Genomic DNA, 20274 nt, shown 5'->3' on the forward strand with positions numbered 1-20274 from the left:
TAACTCATAAAGGGATAAAACAATGTCAGACACAATTTTGATTCTTATAGCCGAAAAGCATTTGCTTCCGGTTTACTAAAATCACCAGGAAAATGGCAACAACCAGACAGAAGGAATCACACTTTAAAAAGTGAAGGGTGTGGGGGGTATCATGTCCTGGGGCCCATGGTGCAATAATTTAATTTCCAGACATGCAAAATTTGCGATAGACGGAGGCTCCTCGCTGCACCAAGTGTGTCTCAGGGTCTTTTTAGTGACGCGAGCTGTAACATCGCCAAATCAGTAGATAACGCCACTGACAGATATTCCAGATATTCCAGATAACAGTTTCGTCACTGGGGCAGAATTTTGTGTAAATGTGTTTCCTGATAAATTTCACAGCAGCCCCCAACTCCCCAGTAATCACATCATTCTCCATCCCCCTAGTAATCCCATCATTCCCCTTCTCCCCAGTAATCACATCATTCCCCATCTCCCCAGTAATCACATCATTCCCCATCTCCCCAGTAATCACATCATTCTCCATCCCCCCCAGTAATCACATCATTCCCCATCTCCCTAGTAATCTCATCATTCCCCATCTCCCCAGTAATCACATCATTCCCCTTCTCCCCAGTAATCACATCATTCCCCTTCTCCCCAGTAATCACATCATTCCCCATCTCCCCAGTAATCACATCATTCTCCATCCCCCCAGTAATCACATAATTCTCCATCCCCCCAGTAATCACATCATTCCCCATCTCCCCAGTAATCTCATCATTCCCCATCTCCCCAGTAATCACATCATTCCCCTTCTCCCCAGTAATCACATCATTCCCCTTCTCCCCAGTAATCACATCATTCCCCATCTCCCCAGTAATCACATCATTCCCCATCTCCCCAGTAATCACATCATTCCCCATCTCCCCAGTTATCACATCATTCTCCATCCCCCCAGTAATCACATCATTCTCCATCCCCCCAGTAATCACATCATTCCCCTTCTCCCCAGTAATCACATCATTCCCCATCTCCCCAGTAATCACATCATTCTCCATCCCCCCAGTAATCACATAATTCTCCATCCCCCCAGTAATCACATCATTCCCCATCTCCCCAGTAATCTCATCATTCCCCATCTCCCCAGTAATCACATCATTCCCCTTCTCCCCAGTAATCACATCATTCCCCTTCTCCCCAGTAATCACATCATTCCCCATCTCCCCAGTAATCACATCATTCCCCATCTCCCCAGTAATCTCATCATTCCCCATCTCCCCAGTAATCACATCATTCCCCATCTCCCCAGTAATCTCATCATTCCCCATCTCCCCAGTAATCACATCATTCTCCATCCCCCCAGTAATCACATAATTCTCCATCCCCCCAGTAATCACATCATTCCCCATCTCCCCAGTAATCTCATCATTCCCCATCTCCCCAGTAATCACATCATTCCCCTTCTCCCCAGTAATCACATCATTCCCCTTCTCCCCAGTAATCACATCATTCCCCATCTCCCCAGTAATCACATCATTCCCCATCTCCCCAGTAATCTCATCATTCCCCATCTCCCCAGTAATCACATCATTCCCCATCTCCCCAGTAATCTCATCATTCCCCATCTCCCCAGTAATCACATCATTCCCCTTCTCCCCAGTAATCACATCATTCCCCTTCTCCCCAGTAATCACATCATTCCCCATCTCCCTAGTAATCTCATCATTCCCCATCTCCCCAGTAATCACATCATTCCCCTTCTCCCCAGTAATCACATCATTCCCCTTCTCCCCAGTAATCACATCATTCCCCATCTCCCCAGTAATCACATCATTCTCCATCCCCCCAGTAATCACATAATTCTCCATCCCCCCAGTAATCACATCATTCCCCATCTCCCCAGTAATCTCATCATTCCCCATCTCCCCAGTAATCACATCATTCCCCTTCTCCCCAGTAATCACATCATTCCCCTTCTCCCCAGTAATCACATCATTCCCCATCTCCCCAGTAATCACATCATTCCCCATCTCCCCAGTAATCACATCATTCCCCATCTCCCCAGTTATCACATCATTCTCCATCTCCCCATTAATCACATCATTCCACTTCTCCCCAGTAATCTCATCATTCCCCATCTCCCCAGTAATCACATCATTCTCCATCTCCCCAGTAATCACATCATTCCCCGTCTCCCCAGTAATCACATCATTCTCCATCTCCCCAGTAATCACATCATTCCCCTTCTCCCCAGTAATCACATCATTCTCTATCTCCCCAGTAATCACATCATTCTCCATCTCCCCAGTAATCACATCATTCTCCATCTCCCCAGTAATCTCATCATTCCCCATCTCCCCAGTAATCTCATCATTCCCCATCTCCCCAGTAATCATATCATTCCCCTTCTCCCCAGTAATCACATAATTCCCCATCTCCCCAGTAATCACATGATTCCCCATCTCCCCAGTAATCACATCATTCCCCATCTCCCCAGTAATCACATCATTCCCCATCTCCCCAGTAATCACATGATTCCCCTTCTCCCCAGTAATCACATCATTCCCCATCTCCCCAGTAATCACATCATTCTCCATCTCCCCAGTAATCTCATCATTCCCCATCTCCCCAGTAATCACATCATTCCCCATCTCCCCAGTAATCACATCATTCTCCATCTCCCCAGTAATCACATCTTTACCCTTCTCCCCAGTAATCACATCATTTCCCATCTCCCCAGTAATCACATCATTCCCCATCTCCCCAGTAATCACATCATTCTCCATCTCCCCAGTAATCACATCATTCTCCATCTCCCCAGTAATCACATTATTCTCCATCTCCCCAGTAATCACATCATTCCTCATCTCCCAGTAATCACATCATTCCCCATCTCCCCAGTAATCACATCATTCCTCATCTCCCCAGTAATCACATCATTCTCCATCTCCCCAGTAATCACATCATTCTCCATCTCCCCAGTAATCACATCATTCTCCATCTCCCCAGTAATCACATCATTCCCCATCTCCCCAGTAATCACATCATTCACCTATTGTGAATGGTGGATCCTGTGTTATCTGCTGTATATAGAGGTGTTATCAGTCATTGCACAGGAGAAGGTGAGCTGTATATAGAGGTGTTATCAGTCATTGTACAGGAGGAGGAGGTGAGCTGTGACATCACCTATCCTGAATGGTGGATCCTGTGCTATCTACTGTATATAGAGGTGTTATCGGTTATTGTACAGGAGGAGGAGGAGGTGAGCTGTGACATCACCCATTGTGAATGGTGGATCCTGCATTATTTACTGTATATAGAGATGTAATCGGTCATTGTACAGGAGGAGGAGGAGGTGAGCTGTGACATCACCTATTGTGAATGGTGGATGCTGTGCTATCTACTGTATATAGAGGTGTTATCGGTTATTGTACAGGAGGAGGTGAGCTGTGACATCACCTATTATGAATGGTGGATCCTGTGTTATCTACTGTATATAGAGGGGTTATCAGTCATTGTACAGGAGGAGGAGGTGAGCTGTGACATCACCTATTGTGAATGGTGGATCCTGTGTTATCTGCTGTATATAGAGGTGTTCTCAGTCATTGTATAGGAGGAGGAGGCGAGCTGTGATATCACCTATTGTGAATGGTGGATCCTGTGTTATCTACTGTATATAGAGATGTTATCGGTCATTGTACAGGAGGAGGAGGAGGTGAGCTGTGACATCAACTACTGTGAATGGTGGATCCTGTGTTATCTACTGTATATAGAGGTGTTATCAGTAATTGTACAAGAGGAGGAGGAGGTCAGCTGTGACATCGCCTATAGTGAATGGTGGATCCTGTGTTATCTACTGTATATAGAGGTGTTATCAGTAATTGTACAGGAGGAGGAGGAGGTGAGCTGTGACATCAACTACTGTGAATGCTGGATCCTGTGTTATCTACTGTATATAGAGGTGTTATCAGTCATTGTACAGGAGGAGGAGGTGAGCTGTGACATCAACTACTGTGAATGGTGGATCCTGTGTTATCTGCTGTATATAGAGGTGTTATCAGTCATTATACAGGAGGAGGAGGTGAGCTGTGATATCACCTATAGTGAATGGTGGATCCTGTGTTATCTTCTGTATATAGAGGTGTTATCAGTCATTGTACAGGAGGAGGAGGTGAGTTGTATATAGAGGTGTTATCAGTCATTGTACAGGAGGAGAAGGAGGTGAGCTGTGACATCACCTATGGTGAATGGTGGATCCTGTGCTATCTACTGTACATAGAGGTGTTATCGGTTATTGTACAGGAGGAGGTGAGCTGTGACATCACCTATTATGAATGGTGGATCCTGTGTTATCTACAGTATATAGAGGGGTTATCAGTCATTGTACAGGAGGAGTAGGTGAGCTGTGACATCACCTATTGTGAATGGTAGATCCTGTGTTATCTACTGTATATAGAGGTGTTATCAGTCATTGTATAGGAGAAGGAGGTGAGCTGTGACATCAACTACTGTGAATGGTGGATCCTGTGTTATCTACTGTATATAGAGGTGTTATCAGTCATTGTACAGGAGGAGGTCAGCTGTGACATCGCCTATAGTGAATGGTGGATCCTGTGTTATCTACTGTATACAGAGGTGTTATCAGTCATTGTACAGGAGGAGGAGGTGAGCTGTGACATCAACTACTGTGAATGGTGGATCCTGTGTTATCTGCTGTATATAGAGGTGTTATCAGTCATTATACAGGAGGAGGAGGTGAGCGGTGATATCACCTATTGTGAATGGTGGATCCTGTGTTATCTGCTGTATATAGAGGTGTTATCGGTCATTGTACAGGAGGAGGAGGTGAGCTGTATATATAGGTGTGATCAGTCATTGTACAGGAGGAGGAGGTGAGCTGTGACATCACCTATTGTGAATGGTGGATCCTGTGTTATCTACTGTATATGGAGATGTTATCGGTCATTGTACAGGAGGAGGAGGTGAGCTGTGACATCACATATTGTGAATGGTGGATCCTGTGCTATCTACTGTATATAGAGGGGTTATCAGTCATTGTACAGGAGGAGGAGGTGAGCTGTGACATCACCTATTGTGAATGGTGGATCCTGTGTTATCTGCTGTATATAGAGGTGTTATCAGTCATTGTATAGGAGGAGGAGGTGAGCTGTGACATCACCTATTGTGAATGGTGGATCCTGTGTTATCTGCTGTATATAGAGGTGTTATCAGTCATTGTATAGGAGGAGGAGGTGAGCTGTGACATCACCTATTGTGAATGGTGGATCCTGTGTTATCTGCTGTATATTGAGGTGTTATCAGTCATTGCATAGGAGGAGGAGGAGGCGAGCTGTGACATCACCTATTATGAATGGTGGATCCTGTGTTATCTACTGTATACAGAGATGTTATCAGTCATTGTACAGGAGGAAGAGGTGAGCTGTGACATCACCTATTGTGAATGGTGGATCCTGTGTTATCTACTGTATACAGAGGTGTTATCGGTCATTGTACAAGAGGAGGAGGTGAGCTGTGACATCACCTAAAGTGAATGGTGGATCCTGTATTATCAACTGTATATAGAGTTGTTATCAGTCATTGTACAAGAGGGAGTGAGCTGTGACATCACCTATTGTGGATGGTAGATCCTGAGTTATCTACTTGTGGATCCTGTGTTATCTACTGTATATAGAGGTCTTATCAGTCATTGTACAGGAGGAGGTGAGCTGTGATATCACTTATTGTGTATGGTGGATCCTGTGTTATGTACTGTATATAGAGGTGTTATCCGTCATTGTACAGTAGGAGGTGAGCTGTGATATCACTTATTGTGTATGGTGGATCCTGTGTTATGTACTGTAGATAGAGGTGTTAGCAGTCATTGTACAGGAGGAGGTGAGCTGTGATATCACCTATTGTGTATGGTGGATCCTGTGTTATCTACTGTATATAGAGGTCTTATCAGTCATTGTACAGGAGGAGGTGAGCTGTGATATCACTTACTGTGTATGGTGGATCCTGTGTTATGTACTGTATATAGAGGTGGTATCCGTCATTGTACAAGAGGAGGTGAGCTGTGACATCACCTATTGTGATTGGTGGTTCCTGTGTATTCAGCTGTATATAGAGGTGTTATCAGTCATTGTACAGGAGTAGGAGGTAAGATGTGACATCACCTATTGAGAATGGTGGATCCTGTGTTATCTACTGTATATAGAGGTGTTATCGGTCATTGTAGAGGAGGAAGAGGTGAGCTGTGACATCACCTATTGTGAATGGTGGATCCTGTGTTATCTACTGAGGTGTTAGCAGTCATTGTACAGGAGGAGGAGGTGATCATGGTGCATAGTGATACATGGCGCCTAGTGATACATACACTTGTACTCAAAAGCTTACATACCCCGGCAGAATTTTTGCTTCCTTGGCCTTTTTTCAGAGAATATTAATGAGAACACCAAAACTTTTCCTCCACTCATGGTTAGTGGTTGGGTGAAGCCATTTATTGTCAAACTACTGTGTTTAATATCATAATGACAACCCAAAACATCCAAATTACCTTGATCAAAAGTTCACATACCCCATTTCCAAATACCGTGTATTGCCCCCTCTAACATCAGTGACTGCTTGAAGTCTTTTTTGGTCGTTGTTGATGAGGTTCTTTTTTTCTCAGATGGTAAAGCTGCCCACTCTTCTTGGCAAGAAGCCTTCAGTTCCTGTAAATTCCTGGGCTGTCTAGCATGAACCGTGCGCTTGAGATCTCCCCAGAGTGGCTCAATGATACTGAGGTCAGGAGACTGAGATGGCCACTCCAGAACCTTCACTTTGTTCTGCTGTAGCCAATGACAGGTCGACTTGGCCTTGTGTTTTGGATCGTTGCCATGTTGTAGCGTCCAAGTACGTCCCATGCACAGCTTCCGGGCTGATGAGCGCAAATTTGCCTCCAGTATTTGCTGATAACGTGCTGCATTCATCTTTCCTTCAACTTTGACCAAGTTTCCTGTGCCTTTGTAGCTCACACATCCACAAACCTCAGCCATCCACCTCCATGCATTACAGTAGGAATGGTGTTCCTTTCATCATAGGCCTTGTTGACCTCTCTCCAAATGTAATATTTATGGTTGTGGCCAAAAAAGTTCAATTTTGGTCTCATCACTCCAAATTACCTTGTTCCAGAAGTTTTGAGGTTTGTCTCTGTGCTGTTTTGTGTATTGTAGGTGAGATACTTTGTGGCATTTGTGCAGTAATGGCTTTCTTCTGGTGACTCGACCATGCATCCCATTTTTCTTCAAGTGCCTCCTTATTGTACATCTTGTAACATCCACACCGCTAGTTTTCAGAGAGTCCTGTATTACAGCTGATGGGATTTGTGGGTTTTTCTTTGCATCTAAACAATTTTCCTGGCAGTTGTGGACGACATTTTTGTTTCTCTACCTGACCATGATTTTGTTGTTACAGAGCCCCTGGTTTTCCATTTGTTAATCACAGTGTGAATGCTGCAGACTGGCATTATCAATTTCTTAGATATCTGTTGTGAATTCTGCTCTTGGGCTCCCTCCGGTGGTTGTTGGTGGTAGTGCAGTTGTCTTGGGGTTGTAATCCGGGCAGGTGTTTCTGCTGATTGCAGCTCTATTAGGTATTTGGGTGTGCAGGATCCATGAGTCCATGCCAGTTGTCCATTGTACTTGGAGGGATTGCATCTCTCTCTGGTTCCTCATGCCCTGCTGCCAATTCAGCTAAGATAAGTGTCTGGTTTTTTGTCTCTGTGCACACATGCAGTGTGCTTTGCAATTCAGTGCAATTCATTGTGTTTTTGTCCAGCTCAGACTTTGTTTGGATTTTTCAGTCATGCTGGATTCTCAGGAGATGCAGATATACTTTCTATGTCTTTAGTTAGATGTAGAATATTTGTATTATCTGCTGTGGATATTTTTTAGGATTTTAATACTGACCGCTTAGAATTCTGTCCTATCCTTTTCTATTTAGCTAGAAGTGCCTCTTTTGCTAAATCCTGTTTTTCTGCCTGCGTGTGTCTTTCCTCTTATACTCACAGTCAATATTTGTGGGGGGCTGCCTATCCTTTGGGGCTCTGCTCTGAGGCAAGATAGAATTCCCATTTCCATCTATAGGGGTATTTAGTCCTCCGGCTGTGTCGAGGTGTCTAGGACGTGTTAGGTACATCCCACGGCTATTTCTAGTTGCGGTGTTAGTTTAGGGTTTGCGGTCAGTACAGGTACCACCTACTCCTGAGAAAGTCTCTCATGCGGCTCCAAGGTCACCGGATCATAACAGTACAACTGGCAACAATGAGTTAAATGCATCTCAGAAGAAGGGAAGAAAGAGCCTTTTTTTTCTGTAGCCTGCTTTGTCTTTTCTTCCCTCTTTTCCTCTGGGTGACTGAGGAGTCTTGTGCTAGCATGGATGTTCAGGGATAAGTTTCTTGTGTAGACCAGCTTGCTGCTAGGGTACAGGGTATTTCTGATTATATTGTTCAGACTCCACTCTTAGAGCCTAGGATTCCTACTCCTGATTTGTTTTTTGGGGACAGGTCCAAATTTTTGAGTTTTAAAAACAATTGTAAACTGTTTTTTGCTCTGAAGCCTCGTTCCTCTGGTGATCCCATTCAGCAGGTTAAAATTGTCATCTCCCTGCTGCGTGGCGACCCTCAGGATTGGGCATTTTCCCTGGAATCTGGGAATCCGGCCTTGCTTAATGTAGATGCCTTTTTTCAGGCTCTAGGATTATTATATGATGAACCAAATTCTGTGGATCAAGCGGAGAAGACCTTGTTGGCCCTGTCTCAGGGTCAAGAAGCGGCAGAATTGTATTGTCAGAAATTTAGAAAATGGTCTGTGCTGACTAAATGGAATGAGGATGCTTTGGCGGCAATTTTCAGAAAGGGTCTTTCTGAATCTGTTAAAGATGTTATGGTGGGGTTTCCCATGCCTGTTGGTCTGAGTGATTCTATGTCTCTGGCCATTCAGATTGATCGGCGCTTGCGGGAGCGCAGAACTGTGTTGTCCTCAGAGCAGATGCGTGAGCCTATGCAGTGTGATAGGATTCTGTCTAGAACGGAACAACAAGGATTCAGACGTCAGAATAGGTTGTGTTTTTATTGTGGCGATGCTTCTCATGTCATTTCAGTCTGCCCAAAGCGTACAAAGAGAATCGCTAGTTCAGTTACCATCGGAACTGTACAACCTAAATTTCTGTTATCTGTGACCTTGATCTGCTCATTGTCGTCATTTTCTGTCATGGCGTTTGTGGATTCAGGCGCCGCTTTGAACTTAATGGACTTTGAATTTGCCAGGCATTGTGGTTTCCCCTTGCAGTCTTTGCAGAACCCTATTCCTTTAAGGGGCATCGATGCTACACCTTTGGCTAAAAATAAACCCCAGTTTTGGACACAGGTGACCATGTGCATGGCGCCAGCCCATCAGGAAGATTGTCGTTTTCTGGTGTTGCATAATTTGCATGATGCTATTGTGCTGGGTTTTCCATGGTTGCAGATACATAATCCTGTGTTGGATTGGAAGTCTATGTCTGTGACTAGTTGGGGTTGTCAGGGGGTTCATAATGACGTTTCTGTGATGTCTATCTCCTCTTCCTCCTCTTCTGAAGTTCCAGAGTTTTTGTCTGATTTTCAGGATGTATTCGATGAGCCCAAGTCCAGCTCCCTTCCACCGCATAGGGACTGTGATTGTGCTATTGACTTGATTCCAGGCTGTAAGTTTCCTAAGGGCCGACTTTTCAACCTGTCTGTGCCGGAACATACCGCCATGCGGAGTTATGTTAAGGAGTCTTTGGAGAAAGGGCATATTTGGCCATCTTCTTCACCGTTGGGAGCGGGATTTTTTTTGTTGCTAAGAAGGATGGCTCCTTGAGACCCTGTATTGATTATCGCCTCTTGAATAGGATCACGGTCAAGTTTCAATACCCTTTACCTTTGCTTTCCGATTTGTTTGCCAGGATTAAGGGGGCTAGTTGGTTTACTAAGATTGATCTTCGGGGGGCATATAATCTTGTTCGTATTAAACAGGGTGATGAATGGAAAACTGCGTTTAATACGCCCGAAGGCCATTTTGAATACCTTGTGATGCCATTCGGGCTCTCTATTGCTCCATCTGTTTTTCAGTCCTTCATGCATGATATCTTCCGGAATTATCTTGATAAATTCATGATTGTATATTTGGATGACATCTTAATTTTTTACGATGATTGGGAGTCTCATGTGAAACAGGTCAGGATGGTATTTCAGATCCTTCGTGATAATGCTTTGTTTGTGAAGTGGTCTAAGTGTCTCTTTGGAGTGCAAAAGGTTTCTTTTTTTGGGCTTTATTTTTTCTCCCTCATCTATAGAGATGGATCCGGTTAAGGTTCAGGCCATTCATGATTGGATTCAACCCACATCTTTGAAGAGCCTTCAGAAATTTTTGGGCTTTGCTAATTTTTATCGCCGTTTCATTGCTAACTTCTCCAGTGTGGTTAAACCCCTGACCGATTTGACGAAGAAAGGCGCTGATGTAACGAATTGGTCCCCTGTGGCTGTCTCTGCCTTTCAGGAGCTTAAACGCTGATTTACTTCTGCCCCGGTGTTGCGTCAGCCAGATGTTTCTCTTCCGTTTCAGGTTGAGGTTGACGCTTCTGAGATTGGGGCGGGGGCCGTTTTGTCTCAGAGGAATTCTGATGGTTCCTTGATGATACCGTGTGCCTTCTTTTCCTGTAAGTTTTCGCCTGCTGAACGCAATTATGATGTCGGCAATCGGGAGTTGTTGGCTATGAAGTGGGCGTTTGAGGAGTGGTGACATTGGCTTGAGGGAGCCAAGCACCGTATTGTGGTCTTGACCGATCATAAAAATCTGATTTACCTCGAATCTGCCAAGCGTCTGAATCCTAGACAGGCTCGATGGTCCCTGTTTTTCTCCCGTTTTGATTTCGTGGTCTCGTATCTTCCGGGTTCTAAGAATGTTAAGGCTGATGCCCTCTCTAGGAGTTTTTTGCCTGATTCTCCTGAGGTATTTAAGCCGGTCGGCATCCTGAAGGAAGGGGTGGTCCTTTCTGCCATTTCCCCTGATTTGGATGGGTTCTGCAGGAATTTCAGGCTGACAAACCTGACCGCTGTCCAGTGGGGAAACTGTTTGTTCCTGAAAAATGGACTAGTAGAGTGATTTCTGAGGTTCATTGTTCTGTGTTGGCTGGCCATCCTGGTATTTTTGGTACCAGAGATTTGGTTGGTAGGTCCTTTTGGTGGCCTTCTTTGTCGCGTGATGTGCGTTCTTTTGTGCAGTCCTGTGGGACTTGTGCGCGGGCCAAGCCTTGTTGTTCCCGTGCTAGTGGGTTGCTTTTGCCTTTGCCGGTCCCTGAGAGGCCCTGGACGCATATTTCTATGGATTTTATTTCAGATCTTCCGGTTTCCCAGAGGATGTCGGTTATCTGGGTGGTTTGTGACCGGTTTTCTAAGATGGTTCATTTGGTGCCTTTGCCTAAATTGCCTTCCTCTTCTGAGTTGGTTCCGTTGTTTTTTCAGCATGTGGTTCGCTTGCATGGTATTCCGGAGAATATTGTGTCCGACAGAGGTTCCCAGTTTGTTTCTAGGCTTTGGCGGGCCTTTTGTGCTAGGCTGGGCATTGATTTGTCTTTTTCTTCCGCATTTCATCCTCAGACAAATGGCCAGACCGAGCGAATTAATCAGACTTTGGAAACTTATTTTAGATGCTTTGTGTCTGCTGATCAGGATGATTGGGTGGCTTTCTTGCCATTGGCCGAGTTTGCCCTTAATAATTGGGCTAGTTCGGCTACCTTGGTTTCGCCCTTCTTTTGTAATTTTGGTTTTCATCCTCGTTTTTCTTCGGGGCAAGTTGAACCTTCTGATTGTCCTGGTGTGGATTCTGTGGTTGACAGGTTGCAGCAGATTTGGGCTCATGTGGTGGACAATTTGGTGTTGTCTCAGGAAGAGGCTCAGCGTTTTGCTAACCGTCGTTGGTGTGTTGGTTCCCGGCTTCGGGTTGGGGATTTGGTCTGGTTGTCTTCCCGTCATGTTCCTATGAAGGTTTCTTCCCCTAAGTTTAAGCCTCGGTTTATTGGTCCTTATAGGATTTCTGAGATTATCAATCCGGTGTCTTTTGCCATCCATAATGTTTTCGATAGATCTTTATTGCGGAAATATGTGGTGCCCGTTGTTCCCTCTGTTGATCCTCCTGCTCCTGTGTTGGTTGATGAGGAGTTGGAGTATGTGGTTGAGAAGATTTTGGATTCTCGCTTTTCGAGGCGGAGGCTTCAGTACCTTGTCAAATGGAAGGGTTATGGCCAGGAGGATAATTCTTGGGTTTTTGCCTCTGATGTCCATGCTGCTGATTTGGTCCGTGCCTTTCATCTGGCTCGTCCTGATCGGCCTGGGGGCTCTGGTGAGGGTTCGGTGACCCCTCTTCAAGGGGAGGGTACTGTTGTGAATTTTGCTCTTGGGCTCCCTCCGGTGGTTGTTGGTGGTAGTGCAGTTGTCTTGGGGTTGTAATCCGGGCAGGCGTTTCTGCTGATTGCAGCTCTATTAGGTATTTAGGTGTGCAGGATCCATGAGTCCATGCCAGTTGTCCATTGTACTTGGAGGGATTGCATCTCTCTCTGGTTCCTCATGCCCTGCTGCCAATTCAGCTAAGATAAGTGTCTGGTTTTTTGTCTCTGTGCACACATGCAGTGTGCTTTGCAATTCAGTGCAATTCATTGTGTTTTTGTCCAGCTCAGACTTTGTTTGGATTTTTCAGTCATGCTGGATTCTCAGGAGATGCAGATATACTTTCTATGTCTTTAGTTAGATGTAGAATATTTGTATTATCTGCTGTGGATATTTTTTAGGATTTTAATACTGACCGCTTAGAATTCTGTCCTATCCTTTTCTATTTAGCTAGAAGTGCCTCTTTTGCTAAATCCTGTTTTTCTGCCTGCGTGTGTCTTTCCTCTTATACTCACAGTCAATATTTGAGGGGGGCTGCCTATCCTTTGGGGTTCTGCTCTGAGGCAAGATAGAATTCCCATTTCCATCTATAGGGGTATTTAGTCCTCCGGCTGTGTCGAGGTGTCTAGGACGTGTTAGGTACATCCCACGGCTACTTCTAGTTGCTGTGTTAGTTTAGGGTTTGCGGTCAGTACAGGTACCACCTACTCCTGAGAAAGTCTCTCATGCGGATCCAAGGTCACCGGATCATAACAGATATCTTTTTGTATCCTTTCCTGTTTTATACAGTTCAACTACCTTTTCCCGTAGATCCGTTGACAATTCTTTTGCTTTCCCTATGACTCACAATCCAAAAACGTCAGTGGCTGGATGAAAGATGCAAGAGTCTGTCTGGATCCCAGAAACTCACTCAGCTTTTATGCACACACTGATTACAAGCAAACAGGTCATAGGTGTGGATGTTACCTTTAGTAGCCATTCACACCCATCTGTGTCAACTTCTGTGAATGTTATCAGCCAAAATCACCGGGGTATGTGAACTTTTGATCAGGCTCATTTAGATGTTTTGTGTTGTCATTATGATTTAATAAGAGAAAACACAGTAGTTTGACAATAAATGGCTTCACCCAAACACTAACCATGAGTGGAGAAAAAGTTTTGGTTTTATCATTCATATTCTATGAAAAAAAAAAGACCAAGAAAGAAAAAATTCTGCCGGGGGATGTAAACTTTTGAGCTCAACTGTAATGCATAGTAATACATGGTGCATAGAGATACTTGGTGCATAGAGATGCATGGCGCAGAGGCTTGTAAAACATAGTAGCCAACACCTGGCTGTTAGTTTAAGGGAATGACTGTATGATGCAATTGCAAATCTCCTTTGCATCGGCATTAATGGGACGTTGCACCTGCTTGACTTCAAGATTTCCTGGATTATTGGGTTGTCTTGATCTTGTTCAGGAGCGTTCATAAAGAAATTAAAAATAAATGCAAATGGAGGCTTAACTTTTTTAATGATCACTGGTACAGCCTGTGCCTGTGGCGGCAAACACAAGATATGGACATCTATAAACGCTCTTCCTTTCTGATGTTGGAGGTTATATTGGTCATGTATGGCAATGATATGTGATGGCATACTCATAGGAGATATCCCCCGCCCCATCACATCTATAAAGGATTACTGGACCCCCAATCTCAAATGTGAACTACCCCTGAATATCAGAATTGTCTGGTACTATGCAGGATCTACAGAAGTGAGGTTTACCTTGAAGGATTTCTTCTTTTTATAGCCAGGATCTGGGGGAAGGATTGGTTGGCCACAATCAGACAGGACACATTTCCTGTGACGTCCCCATAAGATTTATGCAGTGAAGTGTTACGCGTATATGACCGACTCCCTAAATTTCAAATCAGGAACTTGCATTGAGAAAGAAAGAAAAACTTCATTGTCAGTGGTGGTGTGCGATCTCCGCTTGTCACACTTACACGGGGGGTCACCACCATTGCACTTCTCTTTTGTCCACTGTGTCGCTCTCAGGGTTGTCGGGAGTCAATTTAAAGGGCAACTGAGTATAGAGGAAGGTCCTGGCCCCCAGATCTGTGGATGGTGCCGTCTAGCAGGATGGATGGGTATACCCTAATCACGGTGAGTTGGCTATGCCTTCTAGATATCTTGGTGTTCCACTCTCGGGCTCGGTTCTCAAGAACGAGGTGAAGGATGTAATGTTTGGAAGCCCCCAAAACAGATAACGGTTGGCTTCTATGGTCTTAGTCAATAGACCTGAGGGGCTTCCAGACCATTCCTAAACTAATTGTCCTGGTCTTAATTATCTAAAATGATTATTTTGGGGGGATTTTATGAGTATAGAAGTTGATTTTTTTTTTGGCATAATCTATTACTACGGATACTCTACTAGTACTAATTATAAAATCAGAAAGCTTTAGGAAGATGTAATAATAATAATTATAATAATAATAAAGAGATGTGATCTATTAAGCTGGTAAGAAAATACTTTGCTAAAACTGTTCTAGGTAATGTAATACTATCAATAGTAAATGACTGGAGTAATATCCCCTTTGTTCCACTGGTCTAAAATGTATAAATTATGGTATAATGACCGAAATGTTTTATTTAAGCTCAATGGATAGAGGAATGATGTAACGAATTAGAATATTATCATCAGATCGGTGGTGGGATTTATAGGGGACTCGTATATTTATAATGTGAGGACACATGGGGAATATATAAGAGCACAATATATCAATGTACAAAAAGACAGAAGACAATCAGGGAATGAAGGTCTATTAATTCTGGAGATAAATTCTACTCACATAAGCAAATAAGCAAATATCTGGAGAAACAAAGTGTCCTAGAAAGTGTAAAAAAAAATGTATCAATTTTACCGTTCTAAACCTATAAAAGTCTGAAGATCCCAATAATGGAAAGTAACAAAAAAGTGCAACAATTGTAAAAACGACTATAATAAACAAATAGAGACTGTAGAACAGAGAATATAGTCATTAAATGTATCAGAAATCCATCTAATTGTTCTCTAAAAATGTAATAGATATTTTAGTTAAAATATCACAAAATGTTGGCTAATCGCCCTCCCCTGCAGAGGAGATGTGGTATGGGATTAGGGGCAGTGGTCATATTCACTGTACATGCAGGATCCATAGACCCCTCTGCCCGAAAACCCGGGTTATAAAAGGCACATGGGGGATCAGGCCTCTGGGTGACGCTTCTGCCTTCAAGAACAAGTGCTAGGGCTACTTTGGAGTTTAAGGAATTTTTGCTGTCATTGTGTTTTAGCAAGAATATCTATTATCTATCTATCTATCTATCTATCTATCTATCTATCTATCTATCTATCTATCTATTATATCTCTCTTGTCTAGCTATCTATTATCTATCTATCATCTGAATATCTATCTATTATCTATATCTATTATCTATCTATCTATCTATCTATCTTCTACATACAGTATCTATCTATTATCTATCTATTATATATCTCTAACCTATCTATCTATATCTATCTATCTATCTATCTATCTATATATTATATGTATATCTATCCATTATCTATCTGTCTATTATCTATCTATCTATCTATCTATCTATCTATCTATCTATCTATCTATCTATCTATCTATCTATTTATCTATCATCTATCCATCTATTATCTATCTATCTATCTATCTATCTATCTATCTATCTATCTATCATCCATCTATTATCTATTATCTACAGTGGGTTCGGAAAGTATTCAGACCCCTTTAAATTTTTCACTCTTTGTTTCATTGCAGCCATTTGGTAAATTCAAAAAAGTTCTTTTTTTTCTAATTTTCTCTGCACCCCATCTTGACTAAAAAAAAAAAAAAGAGAAATGTAGACATTTTTGCATATTTATTAAAAAAGAAAAACTGAAATATCACATGGTCATAAGTCTTCAGACCCTTTGCTCAGACTCTCATATTTAAGTCACATGCCGTCCATTTCCTTGTGATCCTCCTTGAAATGGTTCTACTCCTTCACTGGAGACCAGTTGTGTGTAATTAAACTGATAGGACTTGATTTGGAAAGGCGCACACCTGTCTATATAAGACCTCACAGCGCATGTCAGACCAAATGAGGATCATGAGGTCAAATGAACTGGCCAGGGAGCTCAGAGACAGAATTGTGGCAAGGCTCAGATCTAGCCAAGGTTACAGAATTTTTGCAGTACTCAAGGTTCCTAAGAGCACAGTGGCCTCCATAATCCTTAAATGGAAGAAGTTTGGGACCACCAGAAGTCTTCCTAGACCTGGCCGTCCAGCCAAACTGAGCAATCGTGGGAGAAAAGCCTTGGTGAGAGAGGTAAAGAAGAACCCTAAGATCACTGTGGCTGAGCTCCAGACATGCAGTAGGGAGATGGGAGAAAGTTCCACAAAGTAAACTATCACTGCAGCCCTCCACCAGTCGGGCCTTTATGGCAGAGTGGCCGACGGAAGCCTTTCCTCAGTGCAAGACATATGGAAGCCGCATAGAGTTTGGTAAAAAACACTTGAAGGACTCCCAGACTATGAGAAATAAGATTATCTGGTCTGATGAGACGAAGATAGACCTTTTTGGTGATAATTCTAAGCGGTATGTGTGGAGAAAATCAGGCACTGCTCATCACCTGCCCAATACAATCCCAACAGTGAAGCATGGTGGTGGCAGCATCATGCTATGGGGTGTTTTTCAGCTGCAGGGACAGGACGACTGGTTGTCATTGAAGGAAACATGAATGCGGCCAAGCACAGAGATATCCTGGATGAAAACCTCTTCCAGAGCGCTCTGGACTTCAGACTTGGCCGAAGGTTTACCTTCTAATAAGACAATGACTCTAAGCACACAGCTAAAATAACAGAGGAGTGGCTTCAGAACAACTCTGTGACCTGTTATGGTTCTCAATGGCAAGAGAACATAGCCCAGCAAACATACGAACTAGCTCTTGGAAGGATGGAAACTAAACTGACCATGAACTAAACCTGCCGCACAACTAACAGTAGCCGGGTAGCGTAGCCTGCGTTTTATCCCTAGACGCCCAGCGCCGGCCGGAGGACTAACTAATCCTGGCAGAGGAAAATATAGTCCTGGCTCACCTCTAGAGAAATTTCCCCGAAAGGCAGACAGAGGCCCCCACAAATATTGGCGGTGATTTTAGATGAAATGACAAACGTAGTATGAAAATAGGTTTAGCAAAATTGAGGTCCGCTTACTAGATAGCAGGAAGACAGAAAGGGCACTTTCATGGTCAGCTGAAAACCCTATCAAAATACCATCCTGAAATTACTTTAAGACTCTAGTATTAACTCATAACATCAGAGTGGCAATTTCAGATCACAAGAGCTTTCCAGACACAGAAACGAAACTACAGCTGTGAACTGGAACAAAATGCAAAAACAAACAAGGACTAAGTCCAACTTAGCTGGGAGTTGTCTAGCAGCAGGAACATGCACAGAAAGGCTTCTGATTACAATGTTGACCGGCATGGAAGTGACAGAGGAGCAAGGCTAAATAGCGACTCCCACCTCCTGATGGAAACAGGTGAACAGAGAGGATGATGCACACCAGTTCAATTCCACCAGTGGCCACCGGGGGAGCCCAAAATCCAATTTCACAACAGTACCCCCCCCTCAAGGAGGGGGCACCGAACCCTCACCAGAACCACCAGGGCGATCAGGATGAGCCCTATGAAAGGCACGGACCAAATCGGAGGCATGAACATCAGAGGCAGTCACCCAAGAATTATCCTCCTGACCGTATCCCTTCCATTTGACCAGATACTGGAGTTTCCGTCTGGAAACACGGGAGTCCAAGATTTTTTCCACAACGTACTCCAACTCGCCCTCAACCAACACCGGAGCAGGAGGCTCAACGGAAGGCACAACCGGTACCTCATACCTGCGCAATAATGACCGATGAAAAACATTATGAATAGAAAAAGATGCAGGGAGGTCCAAACGGAAGGACACAGGGTTAAGAATCTCCAATATCTTGTACGGGCCGATGAACCGAGGCTTAAACTTGGGAGAAGAAACCCTCATAGGGACAAAACGAGAAGACAACCACACCAAGTCCCCAACACAAAGCCGAGGACCAACCCGACGCCGGCGGTTGGCAAAAAGCTGAGTCTTCTCCTGGGACAACTTCAAATTGTCCACTACCTGCCCCCAAATCTGATGCAACCTCTCCACCACAGCATCCACTCCAGGACAATCCGAAGATTCCACCTGACCAGAAGAAAATCGAGGATGAAACCCCGAATTACAGAAAAAGGGAGACACCAAGGTGGCAGAACTGGCCCGATTATTGAGGGCAAACTCCGCTAAAGGCAAAAAAGCAACCCAATCATCCTGATCTGCAGACACAAAACACCTCAAATATGTCTCCAAGGTCTGATTCGTCCGCTCGGTCTGGCCATTAGTCTGAGGATGGAAAGCAGACGAGAAAGACAAATCTATGCCCATCCTAGCACAGAATGCTCGCCAAAATCTAGACACGAATTGGGTACCTCTGTCAGAAACGATATTCTCCGGAATACCATGCAAACGGACCACATTTTGAAAAAACAGAGGAACCAACTCGGAAGAAGAAGGCAACTTAGGCAGGGGAACCAAATGGACCATCTTAGAGAAACGATCACACACCACCCAGATGACAGACATCTTCTGAGAAACAGGAAGATCCGAAATAAAATCCATCGAGATGTGCGTCCAGGGCCTCTTCGGGATAGGCAAGGGCAACAACAATCCACTAGCCCGAGAACAACAAGGCTTGGCCCGAGCACAAACGTCACAAGACTGCACGAAGCCTCGCACATCTCGAGACAGGGAAGGCCACCAGAAGGACCTTGCCACCAAATCCCTTGTACCAAAGATTCCAGGATGACCTGCCAACGCAGAAGAATGAACCTCAGAAATGACTTTACTGGTCCAATCATCAGGAACAAACAGTCTACCAGGTGGGCAACGATCAGGTCTATCCGCCTGAAACTCCTGCAAGGCCCGCCGCAGGTCTGGAGAAACGGCAGACAATATCACTCCATCCTTAAGGATACCTGTAGGTTCAGAATTACCAGGGGAGTCAGGCTCAAAACTCCTAGAAAGGGCATCCGCCTTAACATTCTTAGAACCCGGCAGGTAGGACACCACAAAATTAAACCGAGAGAAAAACAACGACCAGCGCGCCTGTCTAGGATTCAGGCGTCTGGCGGACTCAAGATAAATTAGATTTTTGTGGTCAGTCAATACCACCACCTGATGTCTAGCCCCCTCAAGCCAATGACGCCACTCCTCAAAAGCCCACTTCATGGCCAAAAGCTCCCGATTCCCAACATCATAATTCCGCTCGGCGGGCGAAAATTTACGCGAGAAAAAAGCACAAGGTCTCATCACGGAGCAATCGGAACTTCTCTGCGACAAAACCGCCCCAGCTCCGATTTCAGAAGCGTCGACCTCAACCTGAAAAGGAAGAGCAACATCAGGCTGACGCAACACAGGGGCGGAAGAAAAGCGGCGCTTAAGCTCCCGAAAGGCCTCCACAGCAGCAGGGGACCAATCAGCAACATCAGCACCCTTCTTAGTCAAATCAGTCAATGGTTTAACAACATCAGAAAAACCAGCAATAAATCGACGATAAAAGTTAGCAAAGCCCAAAAATTTCTGAAGACTCTTAAGAGAAGAGGGTTGCGTCCAATCACAAATAGCCTGAACCTTGACAGGATCCATCTCGATGGAAGAGGGGGAAAAAATATATCCCAAAAAGGAAATCTTTTGAACCCCAAAAACGCACTTAGAACCCTTCACACACAAGGAAT

The 20274-nt window shown here is 44.2% G+C and overlaps 1 protein-coding gene across 4 annotated transcripts in view; it reads left to right on the forward strand.

Moving 5' to 3' along the window:
- The window catches only part of SPI1 (Spi-1 proto-oncogene), a 64515-nt gene that overhangs the window by 13933 nt on the left and 30308 nt on the right, over nucleotides 1-20274 (forward strand). Inside the window, exon 1 of one of the 4 annotated variants that reach the window (XM_077286756.1) lies at nucleotides 14363-14573. The exons of 2 other annotated variants lie outside the window; for them this stretch is intronic. In XM_077286756.1, the coding sequence (XP_077142871.1) occupies nucleotides 14532-14573 (42 nt within the window). In that variant the 5' untranslated portion in view covers nucleotides 14363-14531. Of the gene's footprint in view, nucleotides 1-14362; nucleotides 14574-20274 lie in introns of those variants that run through there. One more of the 4 variants, XM_077286757.1, reaches the window with a different exon arrangement.

This window comes from Ranitomeya variabilis, chromosome 2 (genome assembly GCF_051348905.1).
Source record: "Ranitomeya variabilis isolate aRanVar5 chromosome 2, aRanVar5.hap1, whole genome shotgun sequence".
NCBI lineage: Eukaryota > Metazoa > Chordata > Amphibia > Anura > Dendrobatidae > Ranitomeya > Ranitomeya variabilis.